General features: G+C 41.9%; 1 protein-coding gene across 6 annotated transcripts in view; it reads left to right on the top strand.

Moving 5' to 3' along the window:
• The window catches only part of LOC100663987 (zinc finger protein 883-like), a 47,489-nt gene extending 38,537 nt beyond the window's left edge, over positions 1-8,952 (top strand). For 5 of the 6 annotated variants that reach the window (XM_010593317.3, XM_064280708.1, XM_010593316.3 and 2 more), the window contains 3 exons: positions 1,537-1,660; positions 2,628-2,751; positions 3,116-8,952. In XM_010593317.3, coding sequence (XP_010591619.2) covers positions 1,630-1,660; positions 2,628-2,751; positions 3,116-4,727 — 1,767 coding nt within the window. In that variant the 5' untranslated portion in view covers positions 1,537-1,629 and the 3' untranslated portion in view covers positions 4,728-8,952. Of the gene's footprint in view, positions 1-1,536; positions 1,661-2,627; positions 2,752-3,115 lie in introns of those variants that run through there. The other variant, XM_010593319.3, reaches the window with a different exon arrangement.
• Positions 8,953-14,616: the final 5,664 nt, after the last annotated feature.

The raw sequence follows: 14,616 nt of genomic DNA, 5'->3' as shown, positions 1-14,616 counted from the left end.
AAAATATCCACCATCTTTCAAGTATTTAATTTTTTTTCTTCCTCCTGGTATACTTGTTATGCGTATAATTTTCCCTTGGCCGTGTCCTATCTATTGTTGATTCTGTTAAAGGCATTTTTCATTTCAATGTTAGTCCTTTAGATTTCTAGGATATCCTGTTGATTTTTCTTAGTTTCCATCTCTCTGCTCATATTACATGTCTGTTCTTGCATGTGGTCCGCTTTTTCATTTAGAGGCTATCTTAGTTGTCTAGTGCTGCTATAACAGAAATACCACAAGTGAATGGCTTTAACAAAGAGAAATTTATTTATACCCAGTAAAGTTGGCTAAAAGCCCAAATTCAGGTTGTTGGCTCCAGAGGAAGGTATTCTCTCTCTGGAGGAAGGTTCTTGTCCTCAATCTTCTGCTAGTTGAGGAGCTTCGTAGGCACAGGGACCCTGGGTCCAAAGGACTTGCTCTGCTCCTGATGCTGTTTTCTTTGTGGTATGGGGTCCTCAACTCTCTGCTGGCTTCCCTTTCCTTTTATCTCTTGTAAGATAAAGATGGTGCAGGCCACACCCCAGGAAAACTCGCTTTACATTGAATCAGTGATGTGACCTTAGTAAGGGTGTTACATTTCCACCCCAGCCCTCTTTAACATAAAATTACAATCACAAAGTAGAGGATAACCACACAATTCAGGGAATCACGGCCTAGCCAAATTGATGCATGCATTTTTTGGGGAACACACTTCAGTCCATGGCAGAGGACTTTTTTATATAAATCATAAACCGAAACCAAAAAACCAATGCCATCGAATCGATTCCGACTCATAGCGACCCTATAGGACAGAGTAGAACCAACCTATAGAGTTTCCAAGGAGTGCCTGGCGGATTCGAACGGCCGACCCTTTGGTTAGCAGCTGTAGTGCTTAACCACTACACCACCAGGGTTTCCATGTGATATGAATCATAGTTGTCATAAATTCCCAGATTGCAAAATTTCTACCATATCTTAGTGTGGTTTTGATGCTTGCTTTGTGTGTTCAATTAATGCGAAAAGCTACCTGTTCCTCAGTCTTTGACAGTTATTAATAGCTCATCTTGCTTCCACCCTGTGCTTCATGTTTTGTTGTGTTTTCTGGTGGGTCTTAGAAAAGAAGGTGAATTTGATATTTTCCACAAAGAAATGATGATCTTAATGTGGAAATAGGTCTGTCATTCATAGAGAATTTCTTTCCCTTCTGATGTGTTTTTTTGCCTGTTCTGAACCATAAATACAGAGGAATAAGTCTGGATAGGTCATAGTGAAAGTGTGGAGAGATACGTTCAGTGTTTTGGAAATATTGTTAAATCTGAGATAAGATGTGAACAGTCAGGAGATAAATACAGTCAGTGAAGAGATGATACTGATGGCCTGAGTCCAGAGGAGAACACAGAACTTTGTGTGACCTACCTGTGAATTCTGAGTTCTTCAGGACTGTCAGCCTTACTCATCCTTTTGGACACATTAGGGAACGTGGCACCTTGATGATTTAGAATATGTGTGATATTTTAGAACTCAGTGGTCTTTGAGGATGTGGCTGTGAACTTCACCCAGGAAGAGTGGGCTTTGCTGGATTTTTCTCAGAGGAAACTCTACAGAGATGTGATGATAGAAATCTTCGGGAACCTGGACTCAGGTAAGGATGGCTTCATTTTTGTTATTTAGTGAATAAGTATTGTTCTCATTGACCGTTTTGTAGGTTTTGGGTTGAGGAATTGGAATACATTGGAAAAATGACAGGTGTTTTCTCTGCCCTCATGGGACTTAGATTCTAGTGACTCTCCGACAAAAATCAAAGTCTGTATTAAATTGTCTATCTTGTTAAAAGCTTTGAGGCTCTTTAAGCATTTTAGTTGTGAGCATTGGCTTCAGAAGTCAGTTTTCGGTAAAGAGAGATTTGTGGTTTGGGGCCTCATTAGCATTTTACCATGTTTTTTACATATTTGATGTGATTATTTTGCTAAAGATAAACTCACACCTGTCTATCAATAGAGACCCTGTAGACCAAAGTACTAGCTTAGCATCAAGGGAATGCGCTTGCCTGTCTTCCCTCATGGTCTCTTTTCATGAACACCGTGTCAACCACACTGAAATATCTGGGAAGAGTGGAGATAGACTTATCTCGAGCTGTAATGTTAGGAAGCACCAGGAAGGCAAGAATCCTTTGAAGGACCAGCCGTGCTGGGATGAAATTATATGTGAGGAAATCAACTGAAAAAAAACTGTCTTTTACTTTCAGGACATGGACCTTACACACATACCTGAGCTGACTTTTTGGATTTTTCATCCATCCTCTTGTGCTTTCTGTGCTTGCAGGAAAACACCTCCCTCATTTTCTCTTTCAGTATTATGCTTACACACATGCATTGTTTGCAGTACTTTTTTATTTTAATTTTCTTATTACATTCTACGTATTTTACTATTACTCTCAATTGTCATGGAATTACTTTTTAGTAAATTTCTTACTCTTTTGATCATTGTTGAAGCCTGCAACAGCCAAATGCCTTAAAGTCAGTCTTTTTTGACATGTGCTTTCTTCTTTATAAAATTTCCTTACTGTTTTGTTTCACCTTGTGAAACTCCACTTAAAATTATCTGGTCAGTTTTTAAACAGGGTGATAATGGACAAATGTCCATGAAGAATGACAGCTGGTCCTCCATGTTAGCAGAAATCTGTGGATTCCATGGCATTGAGTGTCAGCACAACAACCAGGGAAGGCATGTGAGGTGAGTATTATTCGCATGAAAGTGAACAGTGCTTCAGGAGACTCTTAAGGTGTGATGCTGTTTGTGCGTGTGTGTGTGTGTAAAACTGGCTCTAAGGTGGTGTGTTCATGTAGTTTTAACTATAGAGCGTTCCTGTTAATGTGAATCAGATACTGAGTATTTGAAACATAGTTCATTTGTACTTAACCATCAGAAAGTTCCATCATTTAGGAATACTGTGACTGCAGTGGTAGTACCCTCTGTGAGATGATTCAACATACACAACACAAGAAAACTCAGAACAGAAAACACACATTTACTGTGTATGATAATTTTGAGATGGTAACAAATTTAATTCTAACAACTTGCATCTTATTTTTGACAGAATATGTACAGTAGAGAGCCTCTGTGAAAGTAAAGATGGTAAAGTAAATAAAGGTGAAGACGGTAATCAGTGTGGAAAAACTTTCATCTCCGTTGGATATCTTACTAGTCTTGAACGAACCCCATCTGGAAGCAGTCTTTTTGAATGCCTTGAATGTGGAAAAGCCTTTATGGATCATTCATCATTTGAGTATCACATCAGATCTCACGCTGGATACAAACCGTGTCATTGTAAGGAATGTGGAGAAGATTGCAGTTATCTTTCTTACCTAAAACCTCGACTGAGAGAGAAGCTTTGTAAACGTAAGGATTATGGTAAACCTTGTAGTTGTTCCTTAACCCTCGCTAATCATCTGAGAACTCACAGTGGAGAGCAGCCTTATGAATGTAAGGAATGTGGGAAAGCCTTTAGTTGTCTCTCAAGCCTCATTAGACATATAAGAACTCGCAGTGGACAGAGGCCTTATGAATGTAAGGAATGTGGGAAAGCCTTTTTATACTCCTCATCCCTTGCTACACATATAAGAATTCACAGTGGAGAGAAGCCTTACAAATGTAAGGAATGTGAGAAAGCCTTTATTTATCTCTCAAGCCTCATTAGACATACAAGGTCTCACAGTGGAGAGAGGCCTTATGAATGTAAGGAATGTGGGAAAGCCTTTACTTGTTCCTCATCCCTTGCTACACATATAAGAACTCACAGTGGAGAGAGGCCTTATGAATGTAAGGAATGTGGAAAATGCTTTTCTTTTTCCTCGTCTCTCACTACCCATAAAAGACTGCACAGTGGAGAGAGGCCTTATGAATGTAAGGAATGTGGGAAAGCCTTTACTTGTTCCTCATCTCTCACCACACATACAAGATCTCACAGTGGAGAGAGGCCTTATGAATGTAAGGAATGTGGAAAATGCTTTTCTTGTTCCTCGTCTCTCACTACCCATAAAAGACTGCACAGTGGAGAGAGGCCTTATGAATGTAAGGAATGTGGGAAAGCCTTTACTCGTTCCTCATCTCTCACCACACATACAAGATCGCACAGTGGAGAGAGGCCTTATGAATATAAGGAATGTGGGAAAACCTTTGGTCGATCCTCACACCTCACTATCCATAAAAGAATGCACAGTGAAGAGAGGCCTCATGAATGCAAAGAATGTGGGAAAGCCTTTAAGCAGTTATCACAACTCAACAGACATGTAAAAATTCACAGTGGTGAGAAGCCTTATGAATGTATGGAATGTGGAAAATCCTTTAGTAAGGTTTCATACTTCACTGGCCATATGAGAGCTCACAAAGGATACAGGCCTTATGAATGTAAAGAATGTGGGAAAGCTTTTAGATATTCCTCATACCTCACTACCCATAAAAGAACGCACAGTGGAGAGAAGCCTTATCAGTGTAAGGAATGTGGGAAAGCCTTTTTTCAGTTCTCACACCTCATGACCCATATAAGATCTCGCAGTGGAGAGAAGCTTTATGAGTGTAAGGAATGTGGGAAAGCCTTTAGTCGTTTCTCGTCCTTGTGTAAACACATTTGTACTTACAATGAAGATAGGCCTAATGATAGTAAGGAATGTGAGAAATCCGTTAGTTCTGACAAATCACTGACGATGTAACATCTCAAAGTGGAGAGAACCTGTAGTGCAGTCTGTTGCTATCATTCAGTTCTAGCCATGGTCTTGTATGTCCTACAAAATGAATGAGTGGGACCATACCAATAAGGTGCATGGAACCCTTGAAGGTATTGGTCAGCTTTGCCATCCACACTAGGTTTTAAAAAAGAACCAATTGCACAGAGGGATAGGGGGACCTCACTGACACCAAGACTAGCCACACAGGACTGGCCAGGAGTGGAGTGCATCCTTTGGACCCAGGGTTTTGTGCTGAGAACCTCCTAGACACAGGACACAGACAATATTAACATGGTAGGAGGAGGGGCATGAGTTGGTGAGAAATGACATCATGTACAGCAGAGAAACGCATGGCGGCAGAACCAGGAGAAGGCAGCATGAGACAGTGTAGTGGGCTTCCCAGCTCACGGAGCAAGGCAGCCACATTGGGCTTCCCAATCCACAGAGTGAGAGCTGTGTGCCATTGGGCGGGAGGCTTCCTGCCAGAGTAGAGTGCCTCTAGGCACTCGTTGACGTGGCTAAAGAGCTGTAACAATTTCTTGAACAGGGCAGAGTCTGGCATCCAAGGCCAGGCCTGAACAGGGCCCAGCAGTCGCAACACCCTGGCTTGGATATGTTGGCAGAGGTCGAGAAGGATCTCTCCTGATCGAAGAACTATATCCTGAGTTGTTTCTGTTACCTCTTTGTTCCTACTGATCCTGAATGGTAACCTGTTATTTCTCTAATAAGCCCCATTAATCTTGAGTATGGTCTGTGAGTTCTGTGTGGCCATTGCAACAAGTTATCTAACCCAGCAGAGCAGTTGAGAGTGCACTGGGAGGGACGACTGGCATCAGAATTGGTATAAAGTTTGTAGGTTGGAGGTATGTTTGAACTCTACCTCATAGGAATTAGCTTTGGGCTGCTGATGATGGCAGTTCTTTCCGCTCTCCTGGAAGTTAGAAGATGGCTTCTAATGCAATACCAGACTGTCTGAGTTGAATCTTACTATCTTAGAAAAGCCTGACTGTCTTAGTTATCTAGCGTTGCTATACTAGAAATACCACAAGTAAATTAGTGACTTTAACAAACAGAAATTTATTCCCTCACGGTGTAGGAGGCTAGAAGTTGTTATCTTATGTGCTGGCTCTAGGGGAAGGGTTTTTCTGTCAGCCCTGAGGGAAGGCCCTTGTCTCCTTTCAGTATCTGTGGGCCCAGAGTTCCTTGAAGATCTCCATGTGTCTTGGTATCAGTCTTCCTCTGAGTCCAGGAGGTCTCAGTGCAGGAACCTCAGGTCCAAAAGATGCACCCCACTTCTGGCTCTCTTCTCTTTGTCTTGAGGCCTCTCATTTCTCCTTGCTTCTCTCTCTCTTTATCTCTTGTAAGGTAGAAGGTGTAACTCAAGCAAGGGTGGTATTGCATCCCACCCTAATCCTGCTTAATATAACAAACACAAGAGTCGTCATTAACACATAGAGGTTAGGATTTACATCACAAAACGGAGGGGAATTACATCTGATCACAAAAAATGGAGGACAACTACACAATACTGGGAACCATGGCATAACAAGTTTACACATGTTTTTTGGGGGGGGATTCAGTTCAATCCATGACATTCCACCCTTTGCACCCCCAAAATTCACATCCTAACCATATATAAAACACGTTCACCCCATCATATCATCCTGAACATTACAAAAGATCTCCAACTACAGAATCTCATCTCATGAGTCATTTAATTCAAATATGAGTGAGACTTTATGTGTATTCCATTTTTGGGCAAAATTCCACTTCATCTGTGAAATACGGACTACAAGTTACCTGTTTCCAAAGTATGGTGGTGTTACAGGCATAAGGTAGACATTTCCATTACAAATGGGAGAAATCGGAGTGAAAAAAGGGGTAACAGACACCAAGCAAGTCCAATACCCAAGAGAATTATTTACATTAGTTCTCAGGTCTTGAAAATAATCCCCTGTTCTTGGAGCTTATCTGAGCAATGACCCTGCCCTCTACACTCTGAATGTTGGCCATGCTGTCTGGATTCTGGGCAAAGGCTCTTGATCCTGGGCCTTAACTCCACTTTCCGGGGCCACTGTGACAACAGCTCCGATTCCTTGCCTTAGGTGGCTCCATTCTGCTAGTCAGTTTGAGTGGTGACCTCACCCCCTTTGAACCTTGGACAAAACAGCCCCACTTCCTCAGCCTGGGCAGCAACCCCATGCCCCTGGCACACCTTAATGGCAGCCCCACACTCTGGAACCCAGTAGGAGGTCCAACTCTGAAACCCAGGAGGCTGTGGCACCACTCTTTGATAACCAGGAGACTGTGGTTCCAACCATTGGAAACCCAGAGGCCATGGCCCTACACTTTAAGAAGGAGGCAGCACTGCTTCCTGTGCTCATTGCAACAATTCTGTATATTTCAAAGCTGCTCCAGGGATGATTCTCTTCTTGGAGGACAACTAATGTGGCTCCTTTGGCCTGTTTTCCTCCTTCAGAGTTCCAAGAGGCATATAGCGTTCTTTCCTCATCCTCTCAGTCTAAGCTGACAGGTCTTCTGGTGTGGTAGTTTGTTAGATCCATCAGTCAGAGGCTGAGTCTGTTTGGCAAAAGTTTGTGTAGCCACATCATTGATAATGATGAACAGCCTTTCTTTGGAATGGGCACAAATATAGATCTCTTCCAGCTGGTAGGCCAAGTAGCTGTCTTCCAAATTTCTTGGCATAGACGAGTGCTTCCAGAGTTGCATGCATTTGTTGAAGCATCTCAATTGCTTTTCCATCAACTCCTGGAGACCTGTTTTTTGTCAGTGCCTTCAGTGCATCTTGGACATCTTCCTTCAGTACCATCTGTTCTTGATCATGTTCTACCTCTGGAAATGGATGAACATTAACCAGTTCTTTTTGGTGCATCTTTCCTTTCATCATCTTTTGAGGCTTCCTATTCCAAAATATTCCAACCATATTTTGCCCGTTGTTGTTGTTATTTGGTGCCGTTAAGTTGGTTCCAACTGATAGCAATAATATGTACAAGAGAATGAAACACTGCCTGGTCCTGTGCCATCCTCATAATTGTTGTTATGCTTGAGCTCATTGTTGCAGCCACTCTGTCACTCCATCTCACTGAGGGTCTTCTGCTTTTTTGCTGACCCTCTACCAAGCATGATGTCCTTCTCCAGGGACTGGTCCCTCTTGATAACATGTCCAAAACATGCGAGAAGAAGTCTCTACATCCTTGCTTCTAAGGAGCATTCTGGCTGTACTTCTTCCAAGATAGATTTGTCTTTTCTTTTTGCGGTCCATGATATATTCAATATTTTTCACCAATACCATAATTGAAAAGCATCAATTTTTCTTGGGTCTTCCTTATTCATTGTTCTGCTTTCACGTGCATATCTACCAATTGAAAACACCATGGCTTGCGTAAGGTCCACCTTAGTCTTTAAAGTGACATCTTTGCTTTTTAACACATTACTGTCGTTGTTAGGTGCCATCAAGTCAGTTCCAACTCATAGTGACCCTACGTACAACGGAAAGAAAAACTGCCCAGTCCTGTGCCATCCTCATAATCCTTATGCTTGAGCTCATTATTGCGGCCACCTTGTCAATTCATTTCATTGAGGGTCTTCCTCTTTTTTTTGCTTACCCTCTACTTTACCAAGGATGATGTCCTTCTCTAGGGACTGGTCCCTCCTGATAACATGTCCAAAGTATGTGTGATGAAGTCTCGCCATTCTTGCTTCTAAGGAGCATTCTGACTCTACTTGGTTCAAGACAGATTTGTCATCTTAAAGGTGGTATCCTGTGCCACAAGTGACTTAGGCTTTGCAAATAGGCCATCTACCTATCCTTTCATAGGCTAGGCTGTTTTTACTTCTACAGAGCCTTCTTTAGTAAGGGTCTGTGTTTGTAATAAAGCATTATATGCAGCTAGGAATTTTTTTCCCCAATGTTTAGTGTGTTTCAGCTCCTTTGAGCTGAGATCTAAAGCCAGTTGGATGCCTTTGTTTATATTTGCACTGCCACAAGGCCCATCCCATTTCATCCTCCGTGCTTTGGTATTTATTCCAAAGGGCAGTGCAGTCTCTATAGCCTCTTAATGCTTGAGTCTGATGTACTGTCTTAGCCTGGGTGAAAGCATTTTTAAATGAGGCTCGCCAGTCCCAGGTGGCTCCTGTTTTTATTAATCTGTATAGAGGATGGAGGCACTGTACTAGGTGATGAAAGAAAGTTCTCCAGTAACCTAACAACCGCACAAGAGCCTGTACTTTTTTAACTGTTACAAGCGTGGAAAGGCAATGATTTTGTCTGTGAGCACCAAAGCCAACATCTGAGCCTTAATGGACCAGATGAGTCCCAGAAAGGTGACCGTTGAGCAAGACACTCTTATCTTATGGAAATTTGCAGCCCATCCCTGTCATTGAAAACATTACACCATTTTGTTATTGTGTTCTGTAAAAGATTTAAATGGTTAGAAGTTAACGTCGCATCATGTACGTAGTCTCCAGCTGTGCATCTCCTGCCAAAGGAATTGTGGCCAGGTCTGTGCCACCAACCCATGTTAGATAGTGGGGCTGTGAATATAATCTTTGGGAAGCAATGGAAAGATCCATCGTTGCCCTTCCCAGGTGAAGGCAAACATATCTTAAGCATCTGGGCTTAAAGCAGTATGAAAGAAAGCATTAACTAGACTTAATACAAAGTGATGTTTTTCAGAACACACGATTAAACATTCTAATATACTGATATCAGGAACAGCCACATGTCATGGAGGAGTCACCTTATTTGATTCTCAATAATCCACAGTCATCTGCTACATGCCATCAGGCTTGTAGACAGGCCTGTACTGGACTATTGTATGGGTTTTGTGCCTGCCTAATTATTTGAAAAAAAAAAAAAAATTTTTTTTTTTAATTATTTGTACCATTTTAAATTCACCAACAGTTTGAGAAATTTCCTTGTGTTGATATTGTTTGACAATTTCTATTCTCCAGGGTTGAGGTGACGAGAGCAGTTCTCATTTAGCCCAGCCTCGCAGAACCAGCTATACACTTCTCACTCATAGGCAAAATTTGCCTGTGATAGTTTCTGAATTAGCCCCCAGCAATGTGTCAATTCTAAAATATTTTTGGGTTAGGGGAAATATAAACACCCAAATCAGGAGATACCTTACCACTTATTGCCTACTTACTGGGATAGACATAACTCCATTTCCATCTATACACTGTGTCCTCCGTATCAGCATGTTCTCCATACATGGATTGAACCAACTGTGAAATCAAAAATATTTGAGAAAAAGAAGAAAATTCTAAAAAGTAAAGCTTGGATTTGCCACACACCAAGTACTACACTGAATCCACATGAATGAATGATGTGTAGGCACACCCTTCTGTAGCCTCCCACCATTACACAGATTCTCAGTCTTTCCAGCACTAATTGTTTGAGCATCATTTGCCTCGCGTCTTGTCATTATTCCCTAAACAGTACAGTATAACAACTATTTGTATAGTATTTACGTTGTATTAGGTATTGTAAGTAATCTAGAAATGATTTAAGGTATACGGGGTAGTGTGCATTATTTGCAAATACTATGCCATTTTATATAAGGGACTTGAACATCCACAGATTTTGGTATCATCGGGGTAATGGAACCAATCCATGTGGACACTGATGGATGACTGCGTATGCTCAAAAAAAAATCCATTGCCATTGAGTCAATTCCAACTCATAACCACCCTGTAAACTGAGTACAGTGACCCCATACGGTTTCCAAAGTTGTAATCTTTACGGAAGTCGACTGCCACATCTTTCTCTCACAGACGGACTGGTGGGTTTGAACCACCAACCTTTAATTAGCAGCTGAGTGATTAACCACTGCATCATCACGGCTCCTTATATATGCTATAACAAACCCCATTGCCGCTAACTTGATTCCTACTCACAGGCAACCCACAGCACAGAGTAGAACTGCACCACAGGGAGCAGCTGGTGGACTCAAACTGCAGACCTTTTGGTTAGCAGCTGTAGCGCTTAACCACCGTGCCACCAGGGATCCGAATCAGGCTACTGCTTGTTAATTCCGCAGCTACAAGCTGCCAGTCCCAGGTACACTCTCTTCTTCCTACCTTTGCCGCCACAACTCTGGTTTAATCTACTATCACCACTCACCTGGATTATGGTGGTATTTCCAAGTCACTAACTACTATTGTCCTTGTTCCCCTACACACTTTTTTAAAACACAGTGATTCTGTTAAGACAGACCGCATTAATTCTCTGTGAAAACCCTCCAGTGCTTCAGTGTTCCTCAGATTAAAAGTCTTTACAGAGGCCTAAAGGCGCTAGGTGTTCCTTCCCCAGATTCTCTTTTTTGTATATTTGATCCCAGGAGAAACTTAGTGCAGGAGACAATGCAGGGCAGAGAGGGACATCTTGGTGAGATACCCTATCCTGTACCCTTTTATGCAACCAGGTCATGTCATGCTGGACCCTTAGGAGCATCCAGACTGTTCTGCAGGACAGGAGGGGAGGTGAAGGAGGGTAGGCCTTAGTCTACTCGGGGGCCCAGGGTTGGGGCATGGGACAGGAGGGTCAATGTTGATGAGGCCTCCTTTGGTCCCCAGGTACTTGTCCAGCCTCTAAGGTTAGCAGTTTGAAACAACCCAGTGGTGCTGAGGAAGAAAGGCCTATAAATCTGCTTTCATAATAATGACAGCCGAGAAAGCCCTACTGACCAGTAACACATGGGGTCACCATGAGTCAGAATCAACTCCACAGTGACAAATTTGTTTTTTTTGGTTTTCATTTGTCTGGTATGCTTATTGCAATTGATGTACTAATCTTAATACATTAGTATTAACCAAAGTCCGTAGTTTGCATTAGGGTTCTACTTCCTGGGTACAGGTGTGTGGGTTTTGAGAAAGGCATGTCATATGACCACCAATGCAGTACCATTTAGAATAGTTTCCCTGACCTAAAAATATCCTGTCCTCCACCTATTTATTCTTCCACAGACACTCAGTGGTAAAGTGAGTTTAGGAAATGCTATAGCAACTATGTACCTGTTGGAAATTCACAATGCACATTAGTATAATAAAGGCTCTGAGAGGTACTGCAGAGAGGTTTGCTTAAGCCAAACATGACTACAGAACCTCATCCCCTCATTTGTTTTCATGATCTCATTGTAGTTTCACAGACACACTTTGGGAAACAGTAGTGTAGTATTAAAGTACCACAAAATAACTGCCCCAAACCCACTGCTGTTGGAGTCGATTCCAACTCACAGCGACCCTATAGGACAGAGTAGAACTGCCCCATAGAGTTTCCAAGGAGCGCCTGGCAGATTTGAACTGTCAGCTTGTTGGTTAGCAGCTGTAGCACTTAACCACTATGCTGCCAGGGTTTCCAAATAACTGCCCAGTCAGCCAAAATAAACCTTCGTCAAATTACGCCCGTGGATTTTTTCGTAGAGCAAACCCCAAACTAGCACTAGACAACAAGGAGAAACCATGTGCCTTGGGACTTTGTTATGTGCAAGAATGCACACTCAATTTAATAGAAACCGTGCATCTTCCTATTTGCATAGAGTTTCGTCCTAGGAAGTTAATACCGCATTCCTTTTCTAATCAGCCCCTGGAGGTGATTAGAAAAATATCTTTTACTGATGATAATCACAGTGATGTTCAATACAACTCTAGTGATCTGGTTTATTATTAATATTCTTGTTTCAAGTAAAAGAACACACTCTTGTGATCTTAAACATAAATGAAAATTTATCAGAAGATAAAGGGGCAGCTCACCAAACCCAATGATAAGAATGGAAACAAAACCTTGGGATCATGATGGATCCAGGAATTGGACTCCTGATGGGCTCTCCTTCTCTCTCTTACTCCTCTCCATGACTGAATTGCTTCACACACATCGGGTTCACACTCTATTGTGTCGCCTGTCTCCGTTTTGATTTTCCAGCCGGTATGACAGAAAATCTTGAGTACAGACGGCTCTTGAGTTTAAGGTTAGAAGAGACTGAACTCTGATTGGTCCAACTTTGGTCTGTTGCCATCAGCCGTTTCAATGATGTTGTCAACATTGGATATGGAGGTGGAGTTGTTACCAGAAAGAGGAATGGGAAGACAGACAACCTGTGTCTACTACATCTGGAAAATAGCTTAAACAAAGCAAAGACTCTAGGTTGATCACACATGTGCTATTAATTCCAATATTGTCAACAACTGGAATGTGGCTTCAAGCTGCAATACTAATAAGAACTCGGTATATGGAACAAAATGTACTTATTCCCTCTTCAACAAAACACCCTGGAAGGGCAACCTAGAGTCAAACTCAAAGGATGGAAGATGAGAAAGACTTAACTAAAATGGAATTAATAAGTATTAAGAGTTTTTTATTTAAGAGTAAATAATCACTCCACCGACACAATAGAATTCTACATTTATTGTTAATAAAGACAAGGGAGTACATTTTTTCCTGTGGGTATTTTTTATTTTTCATCAAGCATTCTATATTTACTCTTTAGTCAGCCTTCTCTGTGAGCACATGTCTACAGGGCAGATTTTTATCCTTGCTTCAGATCTTACAACCTGGTCCTAGCACACTCACAGACTCATCTCTGCTGCTTTCCCACATCCAGTTATGTTCCAGCCACTTAAAATGCCTTGCCCCTTCCTGGTGTATGGTGTAAGCTTACACTAAAAATTATTTGTTGTTTATCAGAACTGCCAGTGTAACTGGACACTTCGTTTTTATTTACTACATCAGCAGCCCTACCCAGATCACACTCCCGTTTGAGCACTCCCTGACCTTGTCACAGTCTCCTTATCACTTAGTATGCCCTATGCAGTCCCTTCCTCTTGGCAAACTCACTCTTCAAGAACAAACTGAGATGCCATTTTCTCTGTAAAACATCCTTTATATTTCCTCGGGTAGTTAGGCCATCCTGTGATAACTTTTCTCAAATCTCTATTAATGCACTTACTGTGTTGAATTGGCCACTGTCTCCACCACCAACCCTGAGCTCTTCAAGGGCACAACCGGGTCTTGAATACCTTTTTATTTCCATACGTGGTATGTAGTGGACACTTAACAAAAGTGTTTTGAAGGAATGAATTGATGAATTTCTTTGTAAGTGAACTATTTATTGCTTTCACCTGTTAACTAACCTCCTATTCCTATGTCCCACTCTGTATCTCACCCTCCCCATTGATACATGTTTTTAAAAAGAGTATTTTGTGATCTTCAGGCCACTTTATTGTAGGTAGAAAAAAAAAGATTTAGTGAGTAAACGCCAGCATGAGATAGAATCTAGTGGAGAAGAGGGAGTGAGTGGAGTAGAGTGGAATGTAATGGAACATAGTAAGGTTAGGTCTTGTTTTATTTCAATTAAGTTTCAGTTGTGTATATGAGTGTTGTGTTTACAGAATGTCAAAAACAAAAAAATGTATTAACTGGGTTCTGTTCAAAATACTACGAACATGATGGTAGTAAAGCATAGTGCACACCTCCCGTCCTGTGTGATGGTTAATGTTATGTGTCAGCTTGACTGGGCTATGATTACATAGCCTATGGTTTGGCACAGGCTATGTAATCACCTCCCATTTTTTGATGTGATATGAGCAGCCGATCAGTTGGGAGAGAAGTTTCCTTGGCATGTGGCCTGCATTCATGATATAAATGGATGTTCTGGCAAAGCTCGCTCTGGATCCTGCAGTCTTCTTGGCATCTGACCCTGGTTCCTGGGACATAAGCCAGCAGGGGCCTCCAGCCTGTCATGTGACCTGCAAGTTTTGGGTTCTTCAGCCTCTGCAATCACAAAAGCCAGCAGAGGTCATCAGCCTGCTGTCTGACCCATGGATTTGGGACTTAGCAGCCCCCACAACTGTC

Source organism: Loxodonta africana, chromosome 3, assembly GCF_030014295.1.
Source record: "Loxodonta africana isolate mLoxAfr1 chromosome 3, mLoxAfr1.hap2, whole genome shotgun sequence".
Classification (NCBI taxonomy): Eukaryota; Metazoa; Chordata; class Mammalia; order Proboscidea; family Elephantidae; genus Loxodonta; species Loxodonta africana.
The sequence above is the reverse complement of the archived record's forward strand: the minus strand, read 5'-3'. Positions and strand labels throughout refer to the sequence as shown.